Genomic DNA, 26,135 nt, shown 5'->3' with positions numbered 1-26,135 from the left:
CTTTCTTATGAGGAACGACTGAGAGAGCTGGGGCTGTTCAGCCTGGAGAAGAGAAGCTGAGAGGGGATCTTATTTATGCTGATAAATATCTCCAGGGTGGGTGTCAAGAGGATGGACCAGACTCTGTTCAGTGGTGCCCAACGACAGGATGAGGGGCAACAGGCACAGACTGAAACACAGGAGGTTCCATCTGAAAATGAGGAGAAACTTCTTTCCTGTGAGGTGCCAGAGCCTGGACCAGGCTGCCCAGAGAGGTTGTGGAGTCTCCTTCTCTGGAGACATTCAAACCCGCCTGGACACGACCCTGTGTGATCTGCTCTGGTGACCCTGCGTTAGCGGGGGGGTTGGACTGGATGATCTCCAGAGGTCCCTTCAACCCAACCAGCCTGGGATTCTGTGATTCTGTAACCTCCCCCGGTCCAGTGCAGCCATTCATGCATTCCCAAGATTAAATCACAGGCCTCACGGTACACCAAATCACCAAATTTTAAGGCATGAAATGACACCACAGCCACTGTATTTTCTGCCCCCAAAAGCAAGCTCTGTTTCCATGCAGGAGCCAGAAGGGCAGTTACTTTCCTGCAGTTTCCAGCCCTGGCACCACGGCATAAGGGCTGCTTTCAGGATCTGGCTGCATCTCGTGCTGCAGGTAGAAGCAAATGTCAGATTTTGCCCGGAGGTAAAGCAAAGGGAACGGCATGAGCCAGCAAAACTCTGCAGACCCAGAAAGAAGAAGCTGCTGCAATTAAAACCAGGAACATGGTGGTACATTTTGGTACTTCCCCAACTCAGCGACAGGGACAGGAGGCAAATCAACAGCCGTGATGTATTTTTCTCTTTGGCTTTGCACCTTTATTGTGTATTTGCTGCCTCCTGGTGCCTGCAAAGCAAGGAGCCGGAGCAGCATGTCTGTGCAGGCAGCAAAGGTGAGAGGCACGAAGCCTCTGGAGATATAAATATCAGCTCACGACCCAACACACATCCGGCCTCAGATATTTTGTGCTATTTAATAGCAAATTTGGGCCAGCCTCTGTTGTTGATGCTCTTAGAAACCAGGAGCGCACCCACTTATGCACATATAAGTGCAGCTACAGAGAAAGGATTACTTTATAAATTCTGATAGTGGGTGGCAAAACCTTCCCGGTGCAGAGAATTTCCTATATTAGCAAAGATTTCTCAAATGTGTAAATGTTTCTGAGGTGTTATTTAAGCTAATAGCAATCCGATGCGCCTAAGTTAATAAGAATGTTACTAAGAATTCCAGAAGTCTTTTGCAGCCCATCTTCCCCACAGCCACAGATGGGGAGAAAAATTACGCACTGAAAGTTTTGCACATGCAATGGGCACTCAGGTCTCATCCTGCTGACTCGTTTTCTGCCCTTGTGTATGCTCCGGCTGCATCTTCTTCAGATTATAAACATGGTCAGGAAATGACCAGTCACCACCTTCAAAACTGCTGATATTTAAAAGGCGCGCCCACTAGCAATGTGGTTTTTGGGAAAATAAAAGTTCGGAGAAAAAAGAAATCTTGCCACCGATTAAATGGAGAAACAACCAGGCCGGTGTCATCTGCTCCTGAAGCCTCCCCACATCCTCTGGGTCTGCTCTCGAATGGCCCGTCGTGCCATCAGGTTGTCCTCACCCCTCGCTGCCGCAATCCCATCTCTGTGGCCGAGACGTGGTTCATGGTGTTCCCTTGGGACTTCTTCCTAAAAATCCTTATGTATGTTACATGTTTGTCTGTTGTGGTTTGGTTTTGTTTTTTTTGTTGGTGGTGGTGGTGGTTATTTTTTTGTTGCTGTTTTGTTTTGTTTTTTAATCCAAGGGAAGTTTTCTAATGCTTTTGAATACCAGGAGGAACTTGGGGATGCTCTTTGTGGCAGTTTGGTTGCAAGAAGGTTTGCAACGCAATTCCAATGCGAGCAGCATGCTCTTGGATAATTTTAACTCATCCGCACCAAGAGCTTTACAAAAGCTGATGCGCCTTCTTTGTATTTTAGCAGGGGTTAAGCAAGGTGTGGTGGTTTCGTGACTTCTTCCCTGAAGCAAGATGTTAGGACTGAAATCCCATCTCCTCAGCTTCGCTCCTCTGTCTGAGCAACAGCAGTGAGATCTTCCCCCATGAAAATAGAAAGCCTGAGTATAAGGAAGAAATTGTTGCCCCTGAGGGTGGTGAGAGCCTGGCCCAGGTTGGCCAGAGAGGTGGTGGATGAACCATCCCTGGAGACATCCCAGGCCAGGCTGGACGGGGCTCTCAGCAACCTGAGCTGGTGCAGATGTCCCTGCTCATGGCAGGGGGGGCACTGGGGGAGCTGGGAACGTCCCTTCCAACCCAAACTTTTGTACGGTTCCATGAAACCATTCATTTTATATTTTTGGTTCAACTCTTAAACCCATGACAACAAAGTTATCCTGACCAACTCTGGCAAAGATTTCTGCCAGGGTGACACGTTGTGACAGATGCACTTGACCCCGCAACACACAGCGAAGGCAAAGCTCCGGGCTTTAAAAAACACAAAGGATTTCCTAAGTCAGTGGATGCTTCTACACCAACTGACCTCACTTGCTCTAACTAGCGCATCCTAAAGCTCTCATGGAGACACGGACACCATGCCACCTCCTTCATGGAGAAGGTCGGTTGCAATGATGTGGTTGTCACAAGGAGACTTGGGATGACACAGAACTCACTCCCACTGCCCATGGAGATGCTGCAGAGGTAAGTGTAAGGTATGTGTTGAAAATTAAATGAGTATCATGAAATGTCCTCTTTCCCAAGCTACTCTGAAGGTGCATTTTGGTGGCTTTTGGTTTCACAGCAAATTTTGAATTGTTGGCGGTTTGTAGTGAGCTAGAATTTCAACACAGATTTCCAAGGTGCTGTCATAGAAGGGGGGAAAATGCTGTGAATTGCTCTGAAAGTCTACAGGTACCTGAAAGGAGGTTGGAGCATGGAGAGTGTTGGTCTCTCCCCCCAAGTAAAAAGTGATAGGACCAGAGGAAACGGCCTCAAGTTGCGCCAGGGGAGGTTGAGGTTGGATCTGGGGAACAATTTCTTCCCCCAAGGGCTGTGGGGCATTGGAACAGGCTGCCCAGGGCAGTGCTGGAGTCACCATCCCTGGAGGGGTTGGACAGACGGACATGAGGTTCTCAGGACATGGGGCAGTGCCAGGGGTGGGTTATGGTTGGACTCGATGATCCTGTAGGTCTTTTCCAACTGAAATGATTCTGTGATAAAGTCCTGATGGAGACAGGGCAGAGGCAAGTACCTCTGTACCAAATATCAGCATGACGTGAGCCTTGCCCTTCCTCACGCGTGGGGCTGCGCACATCTCTGTGACAATAAAACCAATCTCCAATGAGCCATCTGATTGTAAAAACACCCCTTTTGACAAAAGATAGGACACTTTGCCTTCACATGATTTCACATCTTTTGCCTTCAGAGCATCCCAACGCTGTCAGCCGGCAGCAGCCGAAGGGCCGAACCTTGCGAGCGCGTTCGCTAATGAGATCAGTGGTTCATTTTCATTTAATGGGCTGCAAGAGAGCACTTTGCTGAAGGGCTGTGCTTGAAATTAGTGTTGCCAGGAGGCTGTAGCGTAAAAGCCCAACTCCTTTGTTTCCAGTGCGGGCGACAGCTATGAATTGCCATTGAACTTGACAGCTCGGTTCCTATTATTCCCTTTATAAAGATGGGGCAAGGTAAAACGCCAGACGAAAAGCTCAGGGTAACACAAGGGAGAAGCCAGACAAGGTCAAAGTCAAGGTCAAAGACAGGCCATTCCCCACGCCCTTCCCTTGACAAATAGGCAATTTTTTTTCTGTGCTGTCAGTGGAGGACACTGTTTTATATCCCAATTTTAGCTTCCTTTTAGCTAGTGAATAGCGGATATTATTGTGCTGGCTAAATAGGAATTGTACCCTCACAAACCTCACTTGCATTTTGCAGATACTTCCTATTCAACACACAATCCCGTTTCCTCATGCTATTAATTTACGTCTGCGAACACAAGCAGCGGTGAAACCTCATTTTGTATCACTGGACCTCCGACCTTTTATTTTATTTTTTTTTTTAATATTATATTGCCAGTGCAGATCAGAGGAGCATCGCGCTGTTTGCATGGAAAAGAAACACAGAGCATCAACACGAGGGGTTTGCGGATGATTCTGCAGATGCTGTCGCAGCGAATATCCCGGGCAGCTTTTCCCTCTCCTCCCTTTTTAGCTCTTGCCTCGTTTTTATGCAGTTCCCCTCCTCTGCGTAACGCGTTCCTTGACTCAAAATCTCTCCCAGCTGCTCAGGGAATAGTTTCTGGTCATTGTCCCCAGATCCGCCATGCAAGGGCAGCATCTCTGCTCCTCCTTCCCCCTGCCCAGCGCTCTCTAGAAAACAGAGAATATTTTGAAGGTATTTTGGAAACAGTATTTTGGCCATTTTCCTGATTTGGGGGCAAGAACGTCTCATTTCTAATTATCTGTGATTGCATCTCAAGTGTCCTGCTCTGCGCAGGAAGACACCAGATTTCCTTAATTTTTTTTCTGTTTAGGAAAAAAGCTTTTCCTTTGTCTCCCATAGAACAAAGAAATGCGAACATGCTATTTAAACAGCGAGGGCTAAGCCCATCCCCAGGGTAAAGGCGCTGCCTTAATGGGGTTACACGCAGAAGAAATTTGGCTGGGAGTGTGTAATCACCGCCTGAATTAATGAAAAAAGGGTTTCTTTGGAAGAAGCTGAATAGCCCAGCTGCAGCAATTATCTCGTCACTCATCAGAGTGACAACAAAATTAGTTCCAGATATAAAACCGGACAGCGGAGGCGAGACACCTAGCGTGTATTTATTTTCCCAGTTAATGACGCTCGGGGTTGTCTCTCTGTCCCCATATGTTTTGTGCGGCCTGTGCCACACGTTCACACCAGGCAAGACGGGAACCTGGATGTCGGTTTGTGCAAAAATTGGCTCTTTTTTTTCAGGAATCTGCTGCAGCTCCATCTCAGCTCTCCTGGCTGATGCCCCAGCTCATTATCCCTGCATTAAAAAAACGAGATGCCAGCCCGACTGAGCCCCGTCCTTGTGCTCATCGCTGGGGATACAGGAGCAGCATCGTCACACCGGCTGCGATGCGCACAGATATTGACCCGTCTTTTGGGGACCCACATCTCTCTCATGTGGCTTCCAGGTGCCAGTGACAGCCCAGATGGGCAACTGGTTTCTTGGAGAAGGCAAACGTGGGGCTTTTCCCCAATCCTGCTTGTGGACCAAGGTGGCTGAGCTTTGGTTAATGCTTTGGTTAATGTCTCTTCCTAAAATGCTGGGACTTAGACGGTTCTCATGGCTGTGGTTCATGTGTTGTGGTGAGTATTGAAGTAAATAAGTCCATTTTAGGGTGAAGAGGGAATGGAGACATCGTTTGCTAATAACTCTGTGCATTGGCTTATGGCTGCAGCCCCCCATGAGTTTTGGAGCCAACAGATGCTCACAAAGGGCTCGCGCTCTACCCCTTGTGAGCGGAGAAGGATAAAAGCTACTGTACAGTAAGACTAAGAAATTTAGTTACATATTTAACAGGATTACGGACTGAACATCCTTTCTGCACTGGCTGCCGAGGGGCTATGGGCTGGAAGCTTTATTGCTGGGGGAACTGGCAGCAGAACCGCCCCTGGAAACACGGGAGCTGCAAAAAGCTGATTTTCATTCATGGGAGCAAACTGTAGAGGTTCAGTGGGCTAACAAAGCATATGAGACACTGTTTTCCATCCAAAACCTGTTACCAGCCGCTCTGCTTGAGCATCCGGAGCCTTTTGCACAAGAGCATTGGGACTCACATCCCTGCCGTGCTCTCATGAGCCTGCGGCGATGGATTTTCCTTCCTGACCTACCTGGAGGTGTATCTGTCATCTCCTCCTTTCTGTCCTCCCAGACCAATTTTAACATAACCACATAATCTCGGCCAGATTTTGCCGCAGGGTCAGTGCAGGGTGACCTCAAAAGGTGCTTTGACACCACAAATCTCCCCTACAGTACTTGCATAGACGGCCCCAAACCTAAAATAGCTGATAAAAGCTGTGTTCTGTGTTTTGGGGGACTTTTAGCCGGTGGATGCACGCTGGCATGTTTCATCTCAGATGCAGCTGCATCGGATGGTTGGGGAAAAAAAAAAAAGATTGGTAGATTAATTTTGTGTTTTCATTTAAAATATCCACAGGAATGACAGCTTTTCCATGCGGAAAGATTATCGTTGACTCACTGCCCCCTCCCATTGAAGGAGGCTCATAAGACACTGCGTAGAAAAGCACGTGATTTTTTTAAAGAGGTGCTTGTTTTGGTTTGTTTTCTTTCTCTCCTGGTATTTGGAGGCGTGCAGATCCTTTCCTTAAATGAAAGCCGCGATTTCAGCTCTGCTTGTGTGCCCTGCATCCCTATGCGAGCAGCTACCAGGGACCCTTTTCGCGCATTGTATTTCCAGCCGACGAGCAGAGCTAACATAAATAACCCAGCTGCTGTTACCGCCGGGTGTCACGCATGACTTCCAGGAAAGGGCTGACAATGCCCCTTCCCAGAGGAAAGCTGGCAAAGGGCGAACCGAAGCGGTGGGAAAACCCCTTGGGAAGAGGCTGCCCAGCTGGCTCGGTGCTGCGTTTCTCGGGGGAACCAGAAAACCAGCCGCCTCTTTTCAACGCCGCCCGTCAAGCCGAGTGACCTGAGGTGACGGCGACAAGCGGTATGCGCTCCGCGGGATTTAACCGCCCCTCTCATGAGGGTGATGAGATGGATGCCGTCTTTGGGGAGAAATTAAAAAAAAAAAAAAAAAAAAAAGACAACGCCATGTGGTTAAAGAACTGGTGGCATCGCTTCCCAGCAAGCACGTTTGCCAGCTGACCAAGCTCTGGTAAGGTTTCTATGCCTGTGCACCGGGTGGTTTCATCTCTCTGCTGCTCTATTTGTATTATTACTGCTAATGATAATCAATAAATTAAGGTCTATGGGGTTCCCCGCTGAGATATCGCTCCGTTACGTCTAGTGCTTTGCAAACACCCGCTGAGAAAGCCGTTCGTGCCCAAATCACCGTTGTGCCGGCCGGGACAGTCCTCGGGGTGGGTAGAAAGTTGTAAATCATGGTCTTGTAGAGGCTGGTGTGGGTTTAGTGCAAGGGATAAATAGCCCACAAAGGCTTTTGTGCTCCGCGTTGTAGTGACACAGGTCCTGCCCATGGCCAGCGATGAGAAATCAGGGCTGCTGTCCCTATTAAATCAGGATTATTTTTCTTGTGAAAGACACAGGTTTGACCTTTGGTCTCCCCCCTTGGGCCGTGGTGTGTGCAACAACACGGCGATGTTGGCAAAGGTGAAATAATCTGAAATAATCTCTACCCAAGTGCTTCGTGCTTGTCCTCTCTGCAGTAAACTGTGAAGGAAACCGATGGGAGCTGCTGACCGAGGCTGGGGTGATGCAAGACCTGAAGTTTCTTGAGTCACGAAGAAGTCGGCTCCAGCAAAGCCCAACCTCTCCGGCGCTCAGCGTTCCGTCCTGCAGTGGAGAGCGGTCAAAAAGCAGATTTTTGGCCATTATTTCTTAAGACATGGAGCCAAAAGCGTAGCTTACAGGGAGCCTCAGCAGCTGGCTGTGCATAACATCGATGTTGTGTCTTCTCCATAAGCTCTTCACGGCCGGGTCGTACTTCTAGGTGCTTTCCCTTAAGTCTCGTGATACTCTTTTAGCTCATGAACCACAGTAAATGTTGCTCAGCAGTATTGGAATAGGGTTCTTGTGAAGCCTGCCCGCCAGTTCGGATTTTCAGTGGAGATTTCCCCAGCTGTTAAGCAACAGGCTTGAGCATTTTACTTTCCAGCCGTAACTGTCCTAGAGGTAGAGTGGAAAGAGTTTATTAGTAACTCAAGATTTACGGCTGGTTGTGCCTGTGTGCTTTGCCAAGCTGCGTATTTCTCAATAATAATTGGGAACAGGGAAGGTCTCAGCAGATTTCCTTCCCAAGGGTGGGTTTTAGGCTCTGCTTCTTGTTTCATAAATGAGTGGTTTTCTTTTTCTCTCTTACAGATGCAAAAATGCCGCACGCTGAAGGGCAATGAATTGACCAAATACAACATTTTTTTCCCACACGTCCCCTTCCAAATCTGCGTAATCACGTACGTGATTTGCAAAGGATCCTTTTGCCTAGTGGCTTCAAAGCAAGCCATAAAATTAACTGTATCCCTCTAATTTGTCTTGGTAACGGAGGGACGCAGCGGCTCGCGAGGCCTGAATGCTGCCATGCAGAGATGCTTGCTGAGCGCATCCCCGTGCCGAACATCAAATCCATGAATAAACGGCTCGGGGGAGGACAATGTGTTCATCCCCATCCATCACTGAACAAAACCTGGGAGCTGAGCCCGGAGTGGTCCTTCTGTTGCTGGCTTTGTCCCAGCCGCGGGTCCCCAACATGTCTCTGGATGGAAGAGGAGGACGGGGTGATGCTGGTTTTCTGCCAGGCAAGGCAAATCAGAAAAAAAATAGCTTTCCAAGTGATCTCACTGCTGTTTCCTTCCCCTGCATCCAAGAAGCAGAGTGCACGGTGAAATGGTCAGCAAGGCAACTGCTTCATCAGAGGTTCAGGAAATTCTGTGGAGAACCTGGTCAGGAGCTGCATTTTGCCGTGCAAGAGGTTCGAAAGGAGATCGAAAGGCATTGGTGACTCTGTGGGATGGAAATTAGTGATGGAGTCTGAGGATATAAATGTCCTTCTTTGGAGAAAAATGAGAGAAAGGAGATAAGAGGAATGAAGTCCCAATTCCAACTGCACCGTTGGTGGTTCCTTCCTCTTGCAAAGAAGGTGGACAACACTGGATTGAGCACAAAGGTGAGTGTGAAGTCATTGAAGACATTGGCATCAGCAGCACGAATATCTTGCTTAAAGGAAATGTTGGCAAAAGCCGTTGAAAATCTTGGGTGGATCTTCCCTTTCTGGCATCCCTGACCTTTCCAGCTCGCAATCTTTCAGAGCTGGGCACGCTGGAAACAAGGAGTCTGAGAGTGTGAAAACTCTAGATAAGCAGAAATTCTGGCTGCCTTCTGGGAAAAGTGGTGAGCGAGAGAGGAAGCAAAATGGTCTCAGAGAGGGAGAAAAACAGCTTCTGGGAGTCTATTTATGAGAGGAAAGCTGCGAGGAGGGGTACACCAGCGCAGCATGGCTCATTCACACCTTCATAGAGCCCCTACAAATTTTCCAGTGGGATGCAATGGAATTAAAGGGAATATAGGCATGATGGCAAATTTGCTTTCTTAATCACTTTCTGTGAACCTCTCAGGAGGAGCCCGGAGCTCTCCAGGACCACTGGCTGAGGAGCTCTGCTGAACGTGGGGAGGCTCAGAGATGCTCTTCGCCAACACATCCAGCCTTTGAAGATGTTGCATTGCCTGAAGTTTCAGCCTCTCCCCAGCCTGATGGTCGAGGTTGACAGGTAGAGACTTGAGAGCGAGTTGGAGAGCTGCAAAATCAGATGCTGCTGGCTTCAATTATGTTTTAAGATGTGTATCCCCAGGCAGCATTGAGAGGAGGCTCCTGGAAGGGTGAAGCACAGTGAGGGGAGGGATTTAAGCCCTGGAGGGAGGAAGTTGGGAGAGGTGGGAAGGTATTTCTGGAGGTAAGAAGATGCAAGAGAGGCCACACAGCAAGTGCTGTAGGTCCTGGCTTCCTCCAGGCATCCAAGGCTGAAATTACACTATCCAAGGGAGGGTAAAAAGATGGCAAGGAGCAGGTCCCAAGGAGACCTTTGAGGTTTGGGGTATGTGGTCCAGGGAGTTTGCACTGTCTGCGTTCTCGGAGGACCCTGAGCAACCTGGTCTGACCTCATGGCTGACCTTGCTTTGAGCAGGAGGTTGGACCAGAGACCTCCTGGGGTCCCTTCCAACCTGAATTTCCCTATGATCCTTTGATCCTAAGGCATATCCAGGATGTTCCCCCTTTGCAGAGCCTTTCCAGAGCATCTAGGGGGTTAGAGGAGAGAAGCCAGCATGTCACTCCAGACAATTATTGCCTGTCTTTCATCAGACCAAATCCCACACCGGTCAATGTGACATTGTCAAACAGCTTTAGAAAATGCTGCTTTTAACCTCCAAGGTCACATGACGAGTGGGTTGATGAGATCTGAGTTTTATTCCATGGAGCCAGACAGAGCGACACTGTGGAAATGATGCTGGGTAAAAATTTAGCAGAGAATAGTATTTCTTTTTCTATCAGGGAGTGTCATACTGTAGCTCCTGGAGATGTCTTGGACTGTGTTGGGATTAAGAAGCCATGACTGGGATTAAGAAGCCATGACACTACATTATTCTCAGGGACGGTGGTTCCCACATCTGGCAGCAAACACTTGTCTGCCCCAACCACCGTTGAAGAAATCAAAGGCATCTTCAGCAACGACCACCAGCAGCCCCAAATTCAGATTTCCCTGCCTGCATGAGGTTTGCTATTGCAAACAGAACATCTAATAAACCCCTTCCAGTTCATAGTCGCCCTCAGCTTCTTCTCACTCTTAGCTAAACTCTTCATTTACAAAGATCAGTGACTATAAGAAAAAAACTCTGGGTAACTCGGGGTCAGCACTGCTATTTTTGCGATGCGTTTCCTGTGCTTGAAGGATCTCGGTGTGTCATGTTGTCATGTCTCCATCATCTCCTGCATCTCCACCCTGTGTTTCGTGGGTGCACGGTGCCAGATTCATGGTGGTATAAACGTGCAGACCTCAGCTTGCTGAGAACTGACTTGCCTTTTTATTTTCTTTGACTTGGGGGCTGCCTTTTGCAATGAGGATAAAACTATAATTTAAGGGTAGAGGCAATCTTAATATCTCTCCTCCCAAAGTAGCACTTGAGAACAAAATAAGATCTTTTAGCCTGGAGAACCTGGATAAATGGAGTAGGCGGTTTTTATAATCTTCCTAGTTTATTATTCAGTTTTCCCTCCGGAAGTAAAAAGTAGGAAACTTTTCCTACACTCTTGTTTTAACCCTGTCTGGTGCTATTCATAATTTTTTCATAGAGAGCCCCGTAGGCAGCAAGTTTGTTCCTGGTATGAACATCCGCTGCTCTTGGGACACTGCCTGGAGGGTGGACTCTGCTGAAACATTTATAGGATCCCATAAACACAACAGGATCCCATAAATCTGAACAGAAGGGAGGAAAAACAACCCTTACAAAACACAGCAGGTTTTGTTTGTTTACCAAGCAAGAATGGCACTTCCGTGTTTTCTCTCCAAGAAGTCTGAATTATTTCCTTAGAAGTCCTGTTACAGTAGGAAAATGGCTCGTTGTATTCATAATGATACATAAGGCTAAGAAAAAACAATAAACAAAAGCCCCAAAAGATGGATCCTTGGCTCATAGGAAGCTGGAAGCTGAGCGTGGGGTTTGTGTGAGCCCTGGAGCTTTTTTGTTTGTTTTAATTTGTAGCTGTTGTGCTGTCGCTGCTACTTGTGACCAGCTGCATCTCAGCCGCGCTTGGCACCATCACGAGAGCTGGAGCTGGGACCTCTGAGTTTATTTCTGGGGTTGCCCCAACTTGACCAAACACAAGGGATGGAGGCAGGTCTTCCCGTTGGTAAACTGGGGTTCCACCACCCAGGGAAGTCCTCCAGGATGGCCCGTGGATGGCTCTTCAGCATGCACCAGGACGTCAAAGCCTTCCCGCAGCTGACACGCATGCGCCAGTAGCATAGGATGAATACTTTAATTTTTTAATAAAATACAGCCACCGGCCCAGAGTGAGAAGTTTAGGTGTCACTCATGTTGGGGGAAAGGAGGAGCTCTCCGGGTGCATGTCTTGGGGCGAACAACATCTATTTTTGGTCTCTGTGTATCCAACACTGTTTTCTCCATCGGCGCGGCGGGGATTTGCTAAAAATAAAAAGGTATTCACGGCAGAGCGTGCGAAGGCAGCTGTTTCCATAGGCAGATGCCAATGTTGAGGTACCCAAGCTGAAAGCACAGCGAGAGAGAGCTCTACCAGGTCAAGCGAACTGAGACTTAACCCAGATTTGGTGGTTTACTGTTGGACGAGATCTAGGTCAGGAGGACTCACCAAGGAACATCAGCAGCAGCTTTCCGCCTTTTCCAGAGCACTCTGCTTTCCTCTTCCTTTCTTCGGCAATTGTTATGGATCTCATTCAGCTTTTGCAGCCTTCAAAATGTGGGACAATAGTGGGACAGCGAAGCTCAGGAAGCCGGGAAGCAGGAACAACAGTTGACGTTGTGTTCTTTCCCAGCCGTGCTGCCAGACGCCCCTTCTCGTTCCCTTTCCCCTTCCCCTTTCCTCCTTCTCCAGGAAGTCTGACCTCTCTCTTGGGCATTTTCCAGGCTGTTGATTTGCTTTTGCATCGTCCTGCACCCAAGGGAAATGCCAGGTTGCATGTAACAGCCTGGTGCTATGCACCTGTAGGGTCTTCTTGGCTGAAAGAAGAGACTTGGGGGTCAAAATTGCAGTAAGCCCTGTCCTGAGAAGATCCCTGTCCCCTCTTGTCTCTCACCATGTCCTTGCTGTGTTTCTGGAGCTCTGCAGGCACACGAACACCCCTGTGGTGGTGGATCACAGCCATCAGGGGCTTGGTTGCATGCCAAGGAGAAGATGGAAGGAAACAACGCAGCGCCTAAAGATTAAGGACGAAGCTCATTGCAGGGAAAGGACGACACACTCTGTTAGGACATGTCCCCTTCCCTACATGAGTGCTGGATGTAGAGCGAGCCTGGGAGAACATTTTCGAAGCTGGAGGTCCACGGACTAGGATGGGGCAACCAGCAGGAGCTCTGCAGGAGATTGTCCCGTTCAGCCTACAACAAGAGATGCACGAGGGCCACATTTTAGGGGCTTTCTGGAGGGAAGCCAAGAGGTTTTAGCAATGCTGACAAGCACTGGAGGTATCTGCTTTTCCTTTCGGTGCTTCATTTCCCACTGCCGATGTTGCCGTAGCAAGTTCATTTCAAAGCAAGTCCAGGGGCTCAAAAACCAGGGAGAGCTCAGAATGGAGGTGGTGCCAACACACGGGATGGGGCTGGATGGTGTGACCCATGGCTGAGGGACATTTGTATGTCGAACCCATCCGAGTTTATTGGTGAGGCCAGCTAAGACGCTTCCCGGTTGCCCCAGGGCAGCTGGGTCACAGCCCAGCGTATTTATCTTGGTTTCTCTGCTCCGCAGCAGTGAGAAAAGTCCAATTTAGTTTTTGGGGAAAAAGAGAAAGAACACTTTGCAACATGTTCTCACCTGCGCTGAGTTAAGAACAAGGTGCGTGTGCAGCACAAGAGTCCTCGATCCCTCCCCATTTGCATCGGGGGGTCCATCGCAAAGCAAAAAGGAGTTTGCTCTTAGCAGCCCGTGTCCCCATCACGCCCAAAGGCTGCAGGTTTAGGGCTTTATGCCGCTCTTGGTAAATAGCAGCGCAATTAAAATAGGATGCAGACAAGTGGTCTTATCTCGTCCTTCACCAGGGATGAAGAGCCAGGGTGATTAGCAGGGACGCAACAACGAGCGCAGAGGGTTTGATCATCGCAGATTGACGCTGGGCTTTCTGGAGGGGGGGAAAGCACGACATGGGGGATGAGAGCAGCAAATTCGCTTTTCCTTAATGCTTACTCAACCGTTTGTCATGCCATGGGGCAGCTTTCCTTTCCCCCGGGGCTATGACGACGAGGAGAAAGATGCGTTCCCTGCAGCCGGGGGATGCGTGATTTATAGGTTCCGAGCTATGTGCCCCTCCACGGTTCATTAAACCCTGGTTCCAGATCGCGTTGACCTTGGTCCTTTAATTATGAGTATTTGGGGGTGTTTGTGTGCAGGACCTAAAATCCCTGCTCTGGTATCACGGTGCTGGAAGCTGGATGTGCTGGGTCTTTTTGTTTGTTTTTTTTTGCAATGATGCAACACACTGACCCAAAGGGATGGTGCAAAGATGCAATAAGAGTAAAATGGGAAAGACTGGGGAAGGGGGGGTCAAAATCCAAAGCCTGTGTCGAGCTGGGCAGGACAGTCTGCAAGAGGGACTGGGGGCTCTGCTCTCCTCGCACCCCCAATTTCTGGTGTAAAGGGAATAAAAGGTGTCTGTGAGAGTGGTTGTGCTGGTACCAGGACATGGCCAGCACAGATGTGCTTAGCGGAAAGGGGGGGATTTTGGGGAGGTTATTTTTGGGGGGTAGCGCAGAGGGACCACAGGAGATAAGGGGGTGCTGGGGACTCACCCCAGAGGGATGCCCAGACTGGGCTGCTGTCTTTTAGGGGCACGGTGGTGGGGGAATGGTAATTTGGGAAGGGGTTGCATGGGGGGTGCAATGCTGAGGGGGTGGTGGGGGGAGTGTCCGGGGCGTTTGGGGTGACAATGGTTCGGCGAGGCCGGGGGACATTAGCAACGTGGGGTTTGTGGGGTGGGGGGTCCGACGCACATCACCTCGTGAGGCTCCGTGGGATCCCTGTGACATCACCCCGTGGGGCTTCAGGGTGGGGGGTCCGGGGTACATTGGCCCCATGGGGCTCCGGGGTGGGGGTTTCCAGGGCCCCGTGGGGCTCCGGGGGGGTTCCGTCACCCCCCCCACCGTGGGGCTCCGGGTTGGGGAGGGGGGTGTGACAGGAACATACATACACATGTATGTGAACATACATACACGTCATTAGAATACACACTGTCAAAACAATTCCTTTCATACCTGCAGCCACCCGGTCTCCCAAAACGATTTGGTGATACGAGAAAAATCTGTCTCTCTAGGACTTCACTGGCAGTTCTCAAGAACAATTATTTGGGACCTTAAAAATCCACCAAGACTTACATGAAAACGATTTGGTCTTCGGAAATGTTGTATTTTAGCGCAGCTGGACTATGAAAAAATAAAGGAGACGGTTGGTAAGTTTGTTTTGTTTTTCCCTTCCATCTCCATTTTTCCTTTTCTTTATGAATTTCAAATAAAAGGACGGAAAAGACCGAAATATCAACCCCCCCCCCCCCCCCGCTCCGGGGGGCTCCGTGGGGTCGGGCGAGCCCACGCCACGGCGGGGGGGGGGGGGCTGTAGTGGGGATTGGACGCGCCCATGAGCGGGGGGGGTGTGGAATGAGGTCTGAGCCGGGGGTGTGTGCGCGGGGGCAGGAGTTGGACGAGCCCACGCATTCTGCAGGAGGAAACCAGCTGCATCCCCCGCTGCGTTTGCGCACAGCTGTTGCCGACGGTAGAAGCCTTTCAAGCCCCGCCGCGTATGAGGTGGTGAGAAAGCCAACTTGAGTTCTGCCCGGCTGGGAAAGCGGAGAGCGCGGGCGGGTGGGACGGTGCAGCCGCGGCGCCCCCCCCCCCGCCGCTCAGAGCAGTGGTACGTTCTGCACGGGGCGGGGCGCAGCGGCCGCAGAGCTGCCGGCTCCCTCCGGCCGGCTCCCTCCTGCCGCGCTCGCTTCGCCGTCGCCATGGCGCTGTGCGGCCGCTCCCCGCTCCTCCTGCCCGCACAGCGCCCCTCGCCGCGCCGCCCCCGGGCCGCCCAGGCCTTCGTCAGGTAACGGGGAGCGGGGAGGCGGCGGGTGTTGAAGGGGCTGCGGGGGGGGGGCGCTGAGGAGCTGACAGGGAGGGGCCGGGGGCGCACTGAGGGGGCTGCGTGGAGCGGGGCTGGGGCCTTAGGGGAGCTGAGGCACTGAGGTTGTGGGGGGGCTGATGGAGAGGAGCTGTGGGCACTGGGGGTGGCGATTGGGGAGAAAATAAGACGTTAACGGCTTTGGGAAGGGGGTGTGTGTGTGTGTGTGGGGGGTGTTAAGACGTAAAAAATAACAAATTAATGAACAGTGGAGGATGAGCGCACGGACAAAGTGATGATGCGGAGGTTGAGGTTGGATCTGGGGACCAATTTCTTCCCCAAAGGGCTGTGGGGCATTGGAACAGGCTGCCCAGGGCAGTGCTGGAGTCACCGTCCCTGGAGGGGTTGGACAGACGGAGATGAGGTTCTCAGGGACATGGGGCAGTGCCAGGGGTGGGTTATGGTTGGACTTGATGATCTTGGGGGTCTTTTCCAACCAAAATGGTTCTAATGGCGCTGGAGGTGCTGAGGCAGGCTGGAATTGGGGACATTAAGGAGAGGTTTTATGGTGTGCAAGGGGCATGAAGGGGTTTTGCAGGGTATTTCAGGGGGATTTGGAGCCACTGGGGTGGTTTTGGGGGACTGGAGCATTAGGGGCAGAATTTGAGGGGCTGTGGGTGGAAGGGATGGAGCATTGGTGGGGTGGCTGATCTTGCAGGTGAGGAGCGTCGATGGCCTTGATGGGATGACAGGCAGGGTCTGGTTTGACCTTCTGGGTGGAGGGGTTGGTGAATCCTGGGTCCTGCTGGAGGAGGGTGGGTGGGAGGCTGCGATGGACTAGGGGACAAAAAGAGAAATTTGGGGACATTGGAGAGAGGCTGGTCTGGAGGGGGTGGGTTTGGGGCAGTGTTTCTGCAGGGAACTGAGCCTGGGGCTGGTTTGGAAAGGGATGGGTGTGTGGTTACCTTGGAAGTCGGGGAAAAAGGGCTTGGGAAAAGTGGGAAAACTGAGTTAGGATGGGGACAGCAGAGATTTGGGAGGGGCTGAGGGATTGTGGAGAGAAAGGAGATTGTGTATTTGTGTGGGGACCTGCTGGGTGGCTCATCCTGCTTGAGGACATAGAGGCAATAACATTCTTTGAGCTTCGAAAACATGGAGGATGGAACTTGACAAGAGATGGGGCGTGGGGACATGTGAGATGATAGCGCGGGCTCTATGGGAGCTTGGGTGTCAGCTCAGGTATCGTCAGGTTGCTAAAGCTCTCGTTCCTTTTAAAGACTTAAAGTGCACCCGTGTGTGTGTGTATTAGGCTAAGGTATATTAGCTGCAGTGTCTGAATATCACAAAGAACAAGCAGGAACTGAAGTGCCTGATGCTTTCAATAGTCATAGCACAATACATGGAAGTATTCACCAGCATGGTCAGATAATAGAGTAACCGGGACATTGCATGTAAATTGCAAACAAACAGTTGGCCAAGCTGCCTGGGTATGGTTATGTTTGCTGTAGCTCTTACATTTTTTAAAAAAATATTTTGATATTTTGTTCAAGGAGGGAATAGAAGGATTTTGGCTTTTCGGGCAGCATGTGTGTGAAATGAGAAATTCTGCGCTGTGAGAGAGAAATGGAGGTTGTTGTGTTTGCTTGAAATACAGGAACATGGCTGTTCGGTGATGCTTGTGTTCCCTCTCTGCCTGCAGTTAGAAATGAAATTGATCATAAGAGGAAAGGAGAAGTGACCTTTACAAATATTTGTTTCACTGAATAAATAATCGTACTTGTTTAGGAAGAGCGTAGTATTTGTTTATAGCTGGAAAGTATCTAAATATTCATGAACAGTAACAAAGTACCAAGATGGTAAAAAAAAAAAAAAAAAAGAGCTGAAAGAGAAAATGGTTTCCACTCAAGCCTCTCTGTGAGTGATTTTTGTAATCTGAGATCCCGGTTTAGAGTTGTCATGAGAACATTCAGACTCTCTGTGAACATCTGCAAGCTTTTGAGCTCCACTGCGAGATCCAGACAGCATCTGTAATTTGGCGTGTTTGCAGGAGCCATGTCATCCGTTAATTTTATTCCTCCTCAACATTCGTTCTTGTGCAGTTTTATTTTTTTTTTTCCAGGCCAGATGGAGGCAGAGAGGCCAGTGTTTGCAATAAATTTCCCAAGCAGTCAGCAGATACCGGGCCGTTAATAAAAATAACTTAAAACAAAACAATCTGTTACCCTCCTCTCCCCCGCCCCCAAGTCCCAAACAGGAATGGAAAAATTCTCAAGACTATATAAAGAATAGAGAAACGGCCTGAGATAATTCTTGGAGTTCTTCCACATGCTTCAGAGTTTTGCTCTGTCCTGTGGTGTGTTGGGGGCTGGAATTTACCACGGCGACCCTCCGCATTGTAGCAACGAAAGTAAAGAACAGTTCTGTAAATAAAAAGAAAAAAATCCTTTAACTAAGAGATGAGTATAGCCCAGAAAAGGATGTGCCTTTTTAGAAGGTGATGTCATGTTTCATGTCGCTGTGTTTAGTGGTGAACGAGTGTTTTCCTTAAGAATACAAAACGCTTTTGTTAAATATCATCATCTAAAATCAATGCAAATTTGTTCTATTCAGTAGGGCCCTGGACTCACCCAATTTTGCATTACCTTTATGTAAAATAGAGTAGGCAAATCCTCATTATTAATTACCCATGTTGATAACATAATACAGATATTCTCACTGTGTCTATGTGGGGAAGTGCGAAATGACTACTTGGGTTCATTTTTATGTTGTCTCTGCCTATACGCCTAATATTCTCATCCTCTAAACCATTCTGTTTTTAATCAGGTAGTGGTTAAGTATGTGGCTTTTTTCCTCTGGCTTCAGAGGAGCAGTCGGTGGGGAGTTTGAGAACATGGTGGTGCAGGGACGAAAGAGTTGTTGTGGTTTCCCAACCAATTTTAACAGGGGACGTATCTGTGTTGAAAGATTAACAGTTTGCAGCCATGTGTTCCTTGTGTAATTATGCTGAGGTTCAGGCTTTTGTAATAGCACAGTTTCACTGATTTTATTTTTTTTTTTTTAAGGAATGCACTGTATTTTAGCTCTGCTAAGAGGGAGCTAATTGAACTTACTGAAGTACAGGAGGGAAAAGAAAGAGAAACAAACCCCATTCCATGAATGTGGATGGTTTTCTACCACATTAGGGAAGAAAAACGGCTTAAGGTCTGTTGGGTGTTACGCTGCTGCCAAACTTAAGAGGGATGTGGGACTATAGCGTTGGTAGGAATAGAAGCAAGTATTATTCAATATATTCATCAATGACTTGGATGAGGGAATTGAGTGTACTATCAGCAAGTTTGCTGATGACACAGAGCTCGGAGGAGTGGCTGACACGCCAGAGGCTGTGCTGCCATCCAGTGAGATCTGGACAGGCTGGAGAGTTGGGCAGGGAAAAATTTAAGGAAATATAACAAGGGCAAGTGTAGAGTCTTGCATCTGGGTAGGAACAACCCCAGGTTCCAGTATAAGTTGGGGAACAACCTGTTGGAGAGCAGTGTAGGGGAAAGGGACCTGGGAGTCCTGGTGGACAGCAGGATGACCATGAGCCAGCACTGTGCCCTTGTGGCCAGGAAGGCCAATGGGACCTGGGAGGGATTAGAAGGGGGTGGTCAGTAGGTCAGAGAGGTTCTCCTGCCCCTCTACTCTGCCCTGGTGAGACCTCATCTGGAATATTGTGTCCAGCTCTGGGCCCCTCAGTTCCAGCAGGACAGGGAACTGCTGGAGAGAGTCCAGCGCAGCCACGAAGATGCTGAAGGGAGTGGAGCATCTCCCGTGTGAGGAAAGGCTGAGGAGCTGGGGCTCTTGAGCTTGGAGGAGACTGAGGGGTGACCTCATTCATGGTGATCAACATGTAAAGGGTGAGTGTCAGGAGGATGGAGCCAGGCTCTTCTCGGTGACAGCCAGTGATAGGACAAGGGGCAATGGGTACAAACTGGAACACAGGAGGTTCCACTTAAATTTGAGAAGAAACTTCTTCCCAGTGAGGGTGCCAGAGCCTGGCCCAGGCTGCCCAGGGAGGTTATGGAGTCTCCTTCTCTGCAGACATTCCAACCCGCCTGGACACCTTCCTGTGTAACCTCATCTGGGTGTTCCTGCTTCGGCGGGGGGGTTGGACTGGATGAGCTTTTGAGGTCCCTTCCAATCCCTGACATTCTGTGATTCTGTGTGAAAGGTAGAATAAGTGTTTGGGAAGGAAAAGTTATCAAGGAGAGGAGCGGATATACTGCATTTATTGGTAAAGCATCTGGCTTTGTGGCTGCAGGGGCTGTGGTCCAGTAATGGCTCTGAAAGTAAATTTAGGCACCGTAGCTTAGCTTCTGTTTCCTACTCAAGTGCCAGACACTTGCCTTGTCTTTCTAACCAGGGATTGACTGATGGCAGAATACACTCGAGCTGCTATTCTTTCCTATTTCTTCAAATATTACCATTTTCTCAGGTGATAATGTTTTTTGAGGGGGAACTGTTGGCGTCCTCGATAACATGCTGCCATTTAAGAAAGTAAGTGTTGGTAAATCAGCCTGTTAAACAGAGAATGCGTCAAGGCTGCTCGTCTAACGGGCTCGTGCGCGTGTAGGTGATGGGCAACCTATAATTTAATTGCATCCATGGAAGAACTTCATTTCCAGCCCATTCGCTGATGTTGAGGTTCAATCTGTGAGTTACTCATGGTAAACGACTATGCCGAAGGGCTGCGGCTGTAGAGAATGCCAACGTGAACAGCGATGTGAATTTTTAATAAATAGTGCTGCTGTTCAGATATGCTGAAGATCCCGAACAAGCTCGTGGTTTGCAAACGGCGTCGGGTAGTTCCAAATGTTTGGTAAGGAGAGATTCGTGCCTGTTCCTGTGTGCGTTGAGCTCTCTGAAATGCAGAATTGAAAATTACTGTCCATTTAAAGTCACAAAGCAAGGACTTTGGTCTTGTAAAATGCACGCAGAGTTGAAATTTCTTAATTTATGTTTTGATATTTGCTACTCACTGTTCCTAAACATGCTAAGTGATTTTAAAGGTGTTAGATCTCCTGTTCTCGGTGAAGTTCCCTCTGTTTATTCTAGAAAAATTTCAAAAATAGCTGGAAAATTGTCATGTATTTTAAGGTGGCTGACGGGCATTGTCTTTTGTGAGTGCCAAGCAGCAAAACAGAGTTATTTGGATGAGCTAAGAAAAAATAAAATTGAGAAAGCATATTACTCTTCAAGCTAGATACAAAATTTCAAATAAACTGCTTTTGAAATAAATGAAATCTTGAGGCTCTTTAACTTAGTCTGACTTCTGGTTTCTGTTTTCACAAGTATGTTAAGATGGTGATAATGTCAGACTGTGGGAAATCCAGGGAAACCCCATACTCTAATATAAGCAGACCATAATAATGTTTCTGGTAGAAATTGTCAGATCAACAAAAGCCCCATGAAAAATAAGCTTGATTTTTTGGGAGTTAGAGTGGAAACAGATGGTGGTAGCAGCAAGTTAAGAAGAAATGAGATTTAGAAAGATGTATAAACTGTTTTATCTTTCCAGTCTCTTTATTTATTTTTAAACAATGAAGTGCTTAATGTTAAAAACCAGCGTCTTAGGTAGACAGCATGAATCTCCTCAAGCCATTCCCTGAAGACGAACCTTATTCATATGAGGATTTGCACAAGCTTTGCCAGGGGTATCTCAGATTTTTTTCCCCTTATTTCCCTGCTACCAAAGCTTTACCCCATGTGGGTTTTTAAGGCTGCCCAGCCTTTGTGGGGGAGGAGCGTAACATCTGCCAATATGAAGCAAAACCTACTCAATACAGTGAAATCGCGTCCTTTGTCAGCTGAATTGCACGTTAAACCACAGCTACGGCCATCCCAGACATATGGTGACCTAGCCTGCAGGAATCCATCAGGAATCCATTGAGAATCAATCAGCGATCAATGCTAATATCGTCTCCACCTTAGTACTGCTGGATTACAAGAAGCTTGTGCGTAGAATCAATTCAGCGAGCAACAAGGGATGCAGAAAAAAGCAGCACGCTGCGGGAACATGTAAAATTAAAATAACTGCGTGGCGTTATTTAAAAATCTTGATTCTTTGCAATTGAGAAAGGCACAGTTGTTAATATTCTCTTTATTTGCCAACACACATGGCTTGCAGCGCCGTGTCTGTTACCAAAGTGCGACAGGCCAGGCTGTTGAAAAGCGAGGTACTTTGCATAATTAGTATGAAGACATGAACAGACGAGCTCTAATTCTTAGAAGTTAATGATTGTCAATTATCTTCCCCCTTTTTTTTTTTTTTTGGATCTAGTCCAAGATTAGCAGAACATCAAGTACCTCAACGTATAGCTTCTTAATTGGCCCGAGTGCGCTTTATTGCCAGATGCCGGCCCAAAATGCGGCTTTGCCTTCTGACCTGCCTTCATCAGCAGTCACATCAGCTTGCTGATGTTTGAAAGCATTATTATTTTTTTTCTTTAATTCCTGGGCCAGCGTTCGTTTGGATCCGTAAGCTGATGTGACTTGACACGTGGTTTCGAGATTGTTAATGTAGATACAAAGGCAGCAAGAAGTGCGAGACCGTCCCTTGCAGCACCGTGGGCTCCTATAGTGGCTGAAGCTGATGTAGAAATCGCATCTTCTGTTCAACAGTTAAAAAAAAATTCACACTTAACTCCTTCTCCACGTCTCCAGCAGCCTGGTTGTGGTTGTCTTGTTGGATATGGTTGGAATAGACCTAGTTTAAATATCTCATATCTGCAAGTGTCATTGAAGTTCAGGAATTTGGGGTTGCCTTAGAAAAAGGCTTTGTGGTTTATTTGAACACACCTAATGCTGATTTTTTCAGGCTCAAGCTACTAAAATTCAGTTATAGTTACATATGTGAGTGCATCCAGAGCCACATCTTCCAGGAGAGCGTATTGAAGCCCAGAGGGTTACACCGGCATTCTTCGTTGCTCCCGTTTGAAATTGTGCTCCTGTGGTAAAATGAAAAGGAGTAAAAGTCAGTCCCCTTGCTAGAGCACTGGCTTTGGAGGTGGGAAAAGTCATGGAATTTCGTTCCCAGGGTGGTTTCTTTGTTTTTGTCAGATGACTGTTTAATGTGAAATGCGAGAAAGTGCCATTTTTTTAAAATCCTGACTTTATACACAGTTTAGCTTGCATTGTTTAAAAGCATGTAGTAAGAATCCTAATTATTCTCTTCACAATTTCTGAATAACGTCTTTCTTCCGACACAGAAGTCTTCTCTTATAATGTCAGCCTTTGAATGTAATGATTTATACACACTTGGAATGACATGGAAAATATTTTTGTGAAGAAGCTTTTTCAAAGATTTCTTTCATAGAAACCACTTCTTTACATGAGGCAAGGAAAAATATTCTGCTCAAGGCTGTTTAGTATTGAGATTTAAATAAACATCTTTATGGTCAAACATCTCATTATGAAATAATGAACATATAATTTGCCCTGTGCTTTTTCCTTTTATGTCAGGACTGTCTCCTGAAGATAACGTAACACTGACTTTGGCAGGAATTTGTTAGCAGCTTCATTTGAGAACTTTTCTCACCACCTCAATTTACTGTAACAGATCAGAAAATAACTTTTTATGGAGCTCAAGAAGACAAAAACCTTGTGTATTTTGCTTTGCTCTGCTCTGGTCTTGTTTGACAGGCTCATACCACTCTTTTTTTTTCTAAATTATAAATATGTTTGATCATGTTTCCCTTTGATCAGAGCTGTTAGTGTGAAATTTAAATTTAAAGATTTTGGGAATGTCTTACATTGTGTCATAAGAATGTGTTAATAAATGGGAGTATCCTCCTCCATGAGTTTCCCACCAGGAGTTTCCATACGTGTTCTTTGTCAAATTTAGTTCTAACCATTCCTTCAAAACTGATCAGTGAAGGGGAAACAAATCATAGCAAAATCAAGGTATGTTTTCATGCTGTGTTTATAATGCATGAGAGGTTTAAAAAACATTTTACAATCCAGACAAACCTGCCTTTGACTGGAGAGTTGCTTAAATTTGCCTTGAGAGAAGTAGTAGAGGGATTTTTGCATCTTGTTTATGAGAGGAGTTGAGTAAAAAAAAAAATCTACCTCTTGTGCTTTTGGATTGGAAGCATTCCTAATATATTTTTTTAATGACAGTTTCTTTTCTCACTCTGAGCAGAAGCGGGAAGATGCATCCTCTGATATGGTGAATGTTTTAATAAAAGTCAGTCTGGAAGCTGCCGTTCTATCACTGCACAAGTCCTTGGACTTGCTTTCTCACCGTCCTTTCAGCCCGTCCTTCAGATAGTCTCGGGAAACGTGAATTTCTCTTAAATTAATAGATTAAGAAGCATTTTTGTTTTCATTTGGGCTTTATCTATACATGAAGTGCTTCTATTCGTAGTGTTTTACAGAGGCTCTAGCAATTCTTCGTGCCTGCAGCTGGTCCTTAAATAACTGTAGGTTTGTTTGCACACTGACACATGAAATAAGTCACATTTGTTTGTGCCCACAGTGAAGCATCTAGAATTTTTTTTCTACTCTTGATCTTGTGACTTGGGAAGTATAAAAATACGACCACTATTTATCTTACTATAGGAGATAATCTCTCGCCTAGCTAGTCTGGGGTCCTGTTTAATGACGGCATGAAAATCTTCCAGAATAAGATATAGAATCTTAAGATCAGATACCTGTGTAATTCAGTTTTAGGTTGGGTTTTAGAGAACAAATAATTAGAAGTTGGAAAAATATGCAGCATGAAGTTCAGTGTTTCTTTCACGGAATTCATAGCATCCCCTGCATGGCCAACAACATCTGATAGTACCTGGTTTAGGTGTCTTTGCCGTCATCGGTGGCTTTAACTTCTGTTTTGATATTTCAGGATGGATCAAAGTATCTATTTATTCACATGGTGGTCTGTGATACTGTGCAACATAAAAAATGAACTGGAAAGTTTCTGGAAAAAATAATTGAGGGGTTCAGACTCAATTAGGGAGCCTAATATTGGGAAAAAATAAAACGGGAGTGTTTTGCGCTGATTTTGTGCTTCCTGTGAAAGCATCTTCAAATGTTTTCTGTCTTCTATTGTGGATGTTCGAATTGTACTTACATTAGCTATAATGTAAACCTTTCGTGTTCGTTCTGTCTTTTGGAGAAAGTAGAGCATGATAATTGTAGTATCGCTGAAGAGGTCTATCTGGTTTTTATTTGGCTTAAGAAACTATGAAAACAGGAATTCTTGTTTATTTGAGATCATAAATTTAGCTCTGTGGCAGTGTTGCTGTAAGAGACATTTGTTTCCTAGAGCTGACCAGCTCATAGTTATATAAACAAGAAAACATGTTCAGTAACATGGTGAAATTTCTTGCCATCTATCTGTATTAAAACAAGCTCGCAAAATGTTGTCTAGAAGCACAAATTCTCTTACTCTCTGTGTGGCTCTTGTAGCTGAATTTTTTGCCTGGCTTTAAGATGTATGTTGGACAACTAAATTAAACAAAATGAATTCTTCTATAAAGTTTATTAAAATCTTGGCAAGACTTGGTATTACTTCATTTCTTTTTAATGTGGATTATAAAAAGTTATACTTTAGCCTTATAATTTTCCCTAACTGTTCATTTTAGAAAAATTTAATTGTTTTAGTACAGAAGTCATGAGAAAGGTAACATGCGTCTCATGAAAATGATCTAGATATTTCTTTGGGTATAGAGGGGAAAAACGTTACTGCTTTTATGATTTGCGTGAAGTATTATTCATTTAGAGTTGGTTTGAACTGTGGTTTACTTTTTGACTGGAAACACACGAGTATAAGTTCAGTTTGTTAATTTGTCTTGCAGAGAAAAAAAAATCCCTTTTTAAAAAAGTGACACTCTTCTGGAGTTCAGCTGTTGTTTTGTTTCATGCGAGTATTGGCTCCATATTTTTCCATTATGGACTAAATAAAATTCTAGAGAGTTGTGCCAGATGCAAGGAAGAACTGTAGCTCCTGAAGCTTAAATAAGAAGCTGGGATGTGTCTGTATTGCGTAGTTACCCAGGGTGCAAGTGGTCTGATGGTTCCGGGGGTGTTGCAAATCATCTTTTGCAAACTCCTCTTGGGGTGCAGGACCCACCGCGGTCCCTTCCCTTGGCAACTTTTTCCCCAGGCATCAGCTGCCCATGTTGCTTTGCTCTCTACTACTCTGGTAGAAAAAAACATGTTACTGGCTTGGTGGGAGGAAACTGGAGCAGAAATGTTTGCTAGAGGTTAGAGATTAACAGGGCACTTGGTTAGAAAGGGGTAGTTAGGAGTTCTGGTCTTCTCTCATGGCTGCGTACTTCATCTTTTAGTTGACAAAAAAAAATCATCTGGGGATTGTTTGATACGAGATCCGAATGTATTTCAAACAACAGATACCCGAGTTAAATTGCATCCACTTAGTTTATATAATAAAGAAAAAAAAGCTAGGTCAACTCTTGAGCCTGCCAAATTTGAGTTCTTTAAAACCACTGACCTTAAGGATGAATTCTCTCTTTTGCAGCTGCAGCCGCCTTCGAAACATTCAGAGTATCCTGACACAGAGCAGCAAATCTCAACCTGATGGAATCCTTTGCATTTTAGGTTAGTTTTAC

General features: G+C 46.9%; 1 protein-coding gene across 1 annotated transcript in view; it reads left to right on the top strand.

Annotated features, from left to right (window-relative positions):
• Positions 1–15,380: 15,380 nt before the first annotated feature.
• The window catches only part of DNAAF9 (dynein axonemal assembly factor 9), a 78,150-nt gene continuing 67,395 nt past the window's right edge, over positions 15,381–26,135 (top strand). The window contains exons 1-2 of the mRNA XM_065633533.1: positions 15,381–15,507; positions 26,045–26,124. Coding sequence (XP_065489605.1) covers positions 15,422–15,507; positions 26,045–26,124 — 166 coding nt within the window. The 5' untranslated portion in view covers positions 15,381–15,421. The remainder of the gene's footprint in view (positions 15,508–26,044; positions 26,125–26,135) is intronic.

This window comes from Caloenas nicobarica, chromosome 4, assembly GCF_036013445.1.
Source record: "Caloenas nicobarica isolate bCalNic1 chromosome 4, bCalNic1.hap1, whole genome shotgun sequence".
Classification (NCBI taxonomy): domain Eukaryota; kingdom Metazoa; phylum Chordata; class Aves; order Columbiformes; family Columbidae; genus Caloenas; species Caloenas nicobarica.
The sequence above is the reverse complement of the archived record's forward strand: the minus strand, read 5'-3'. Positions and strand labels throughout refer to the sequence as shown.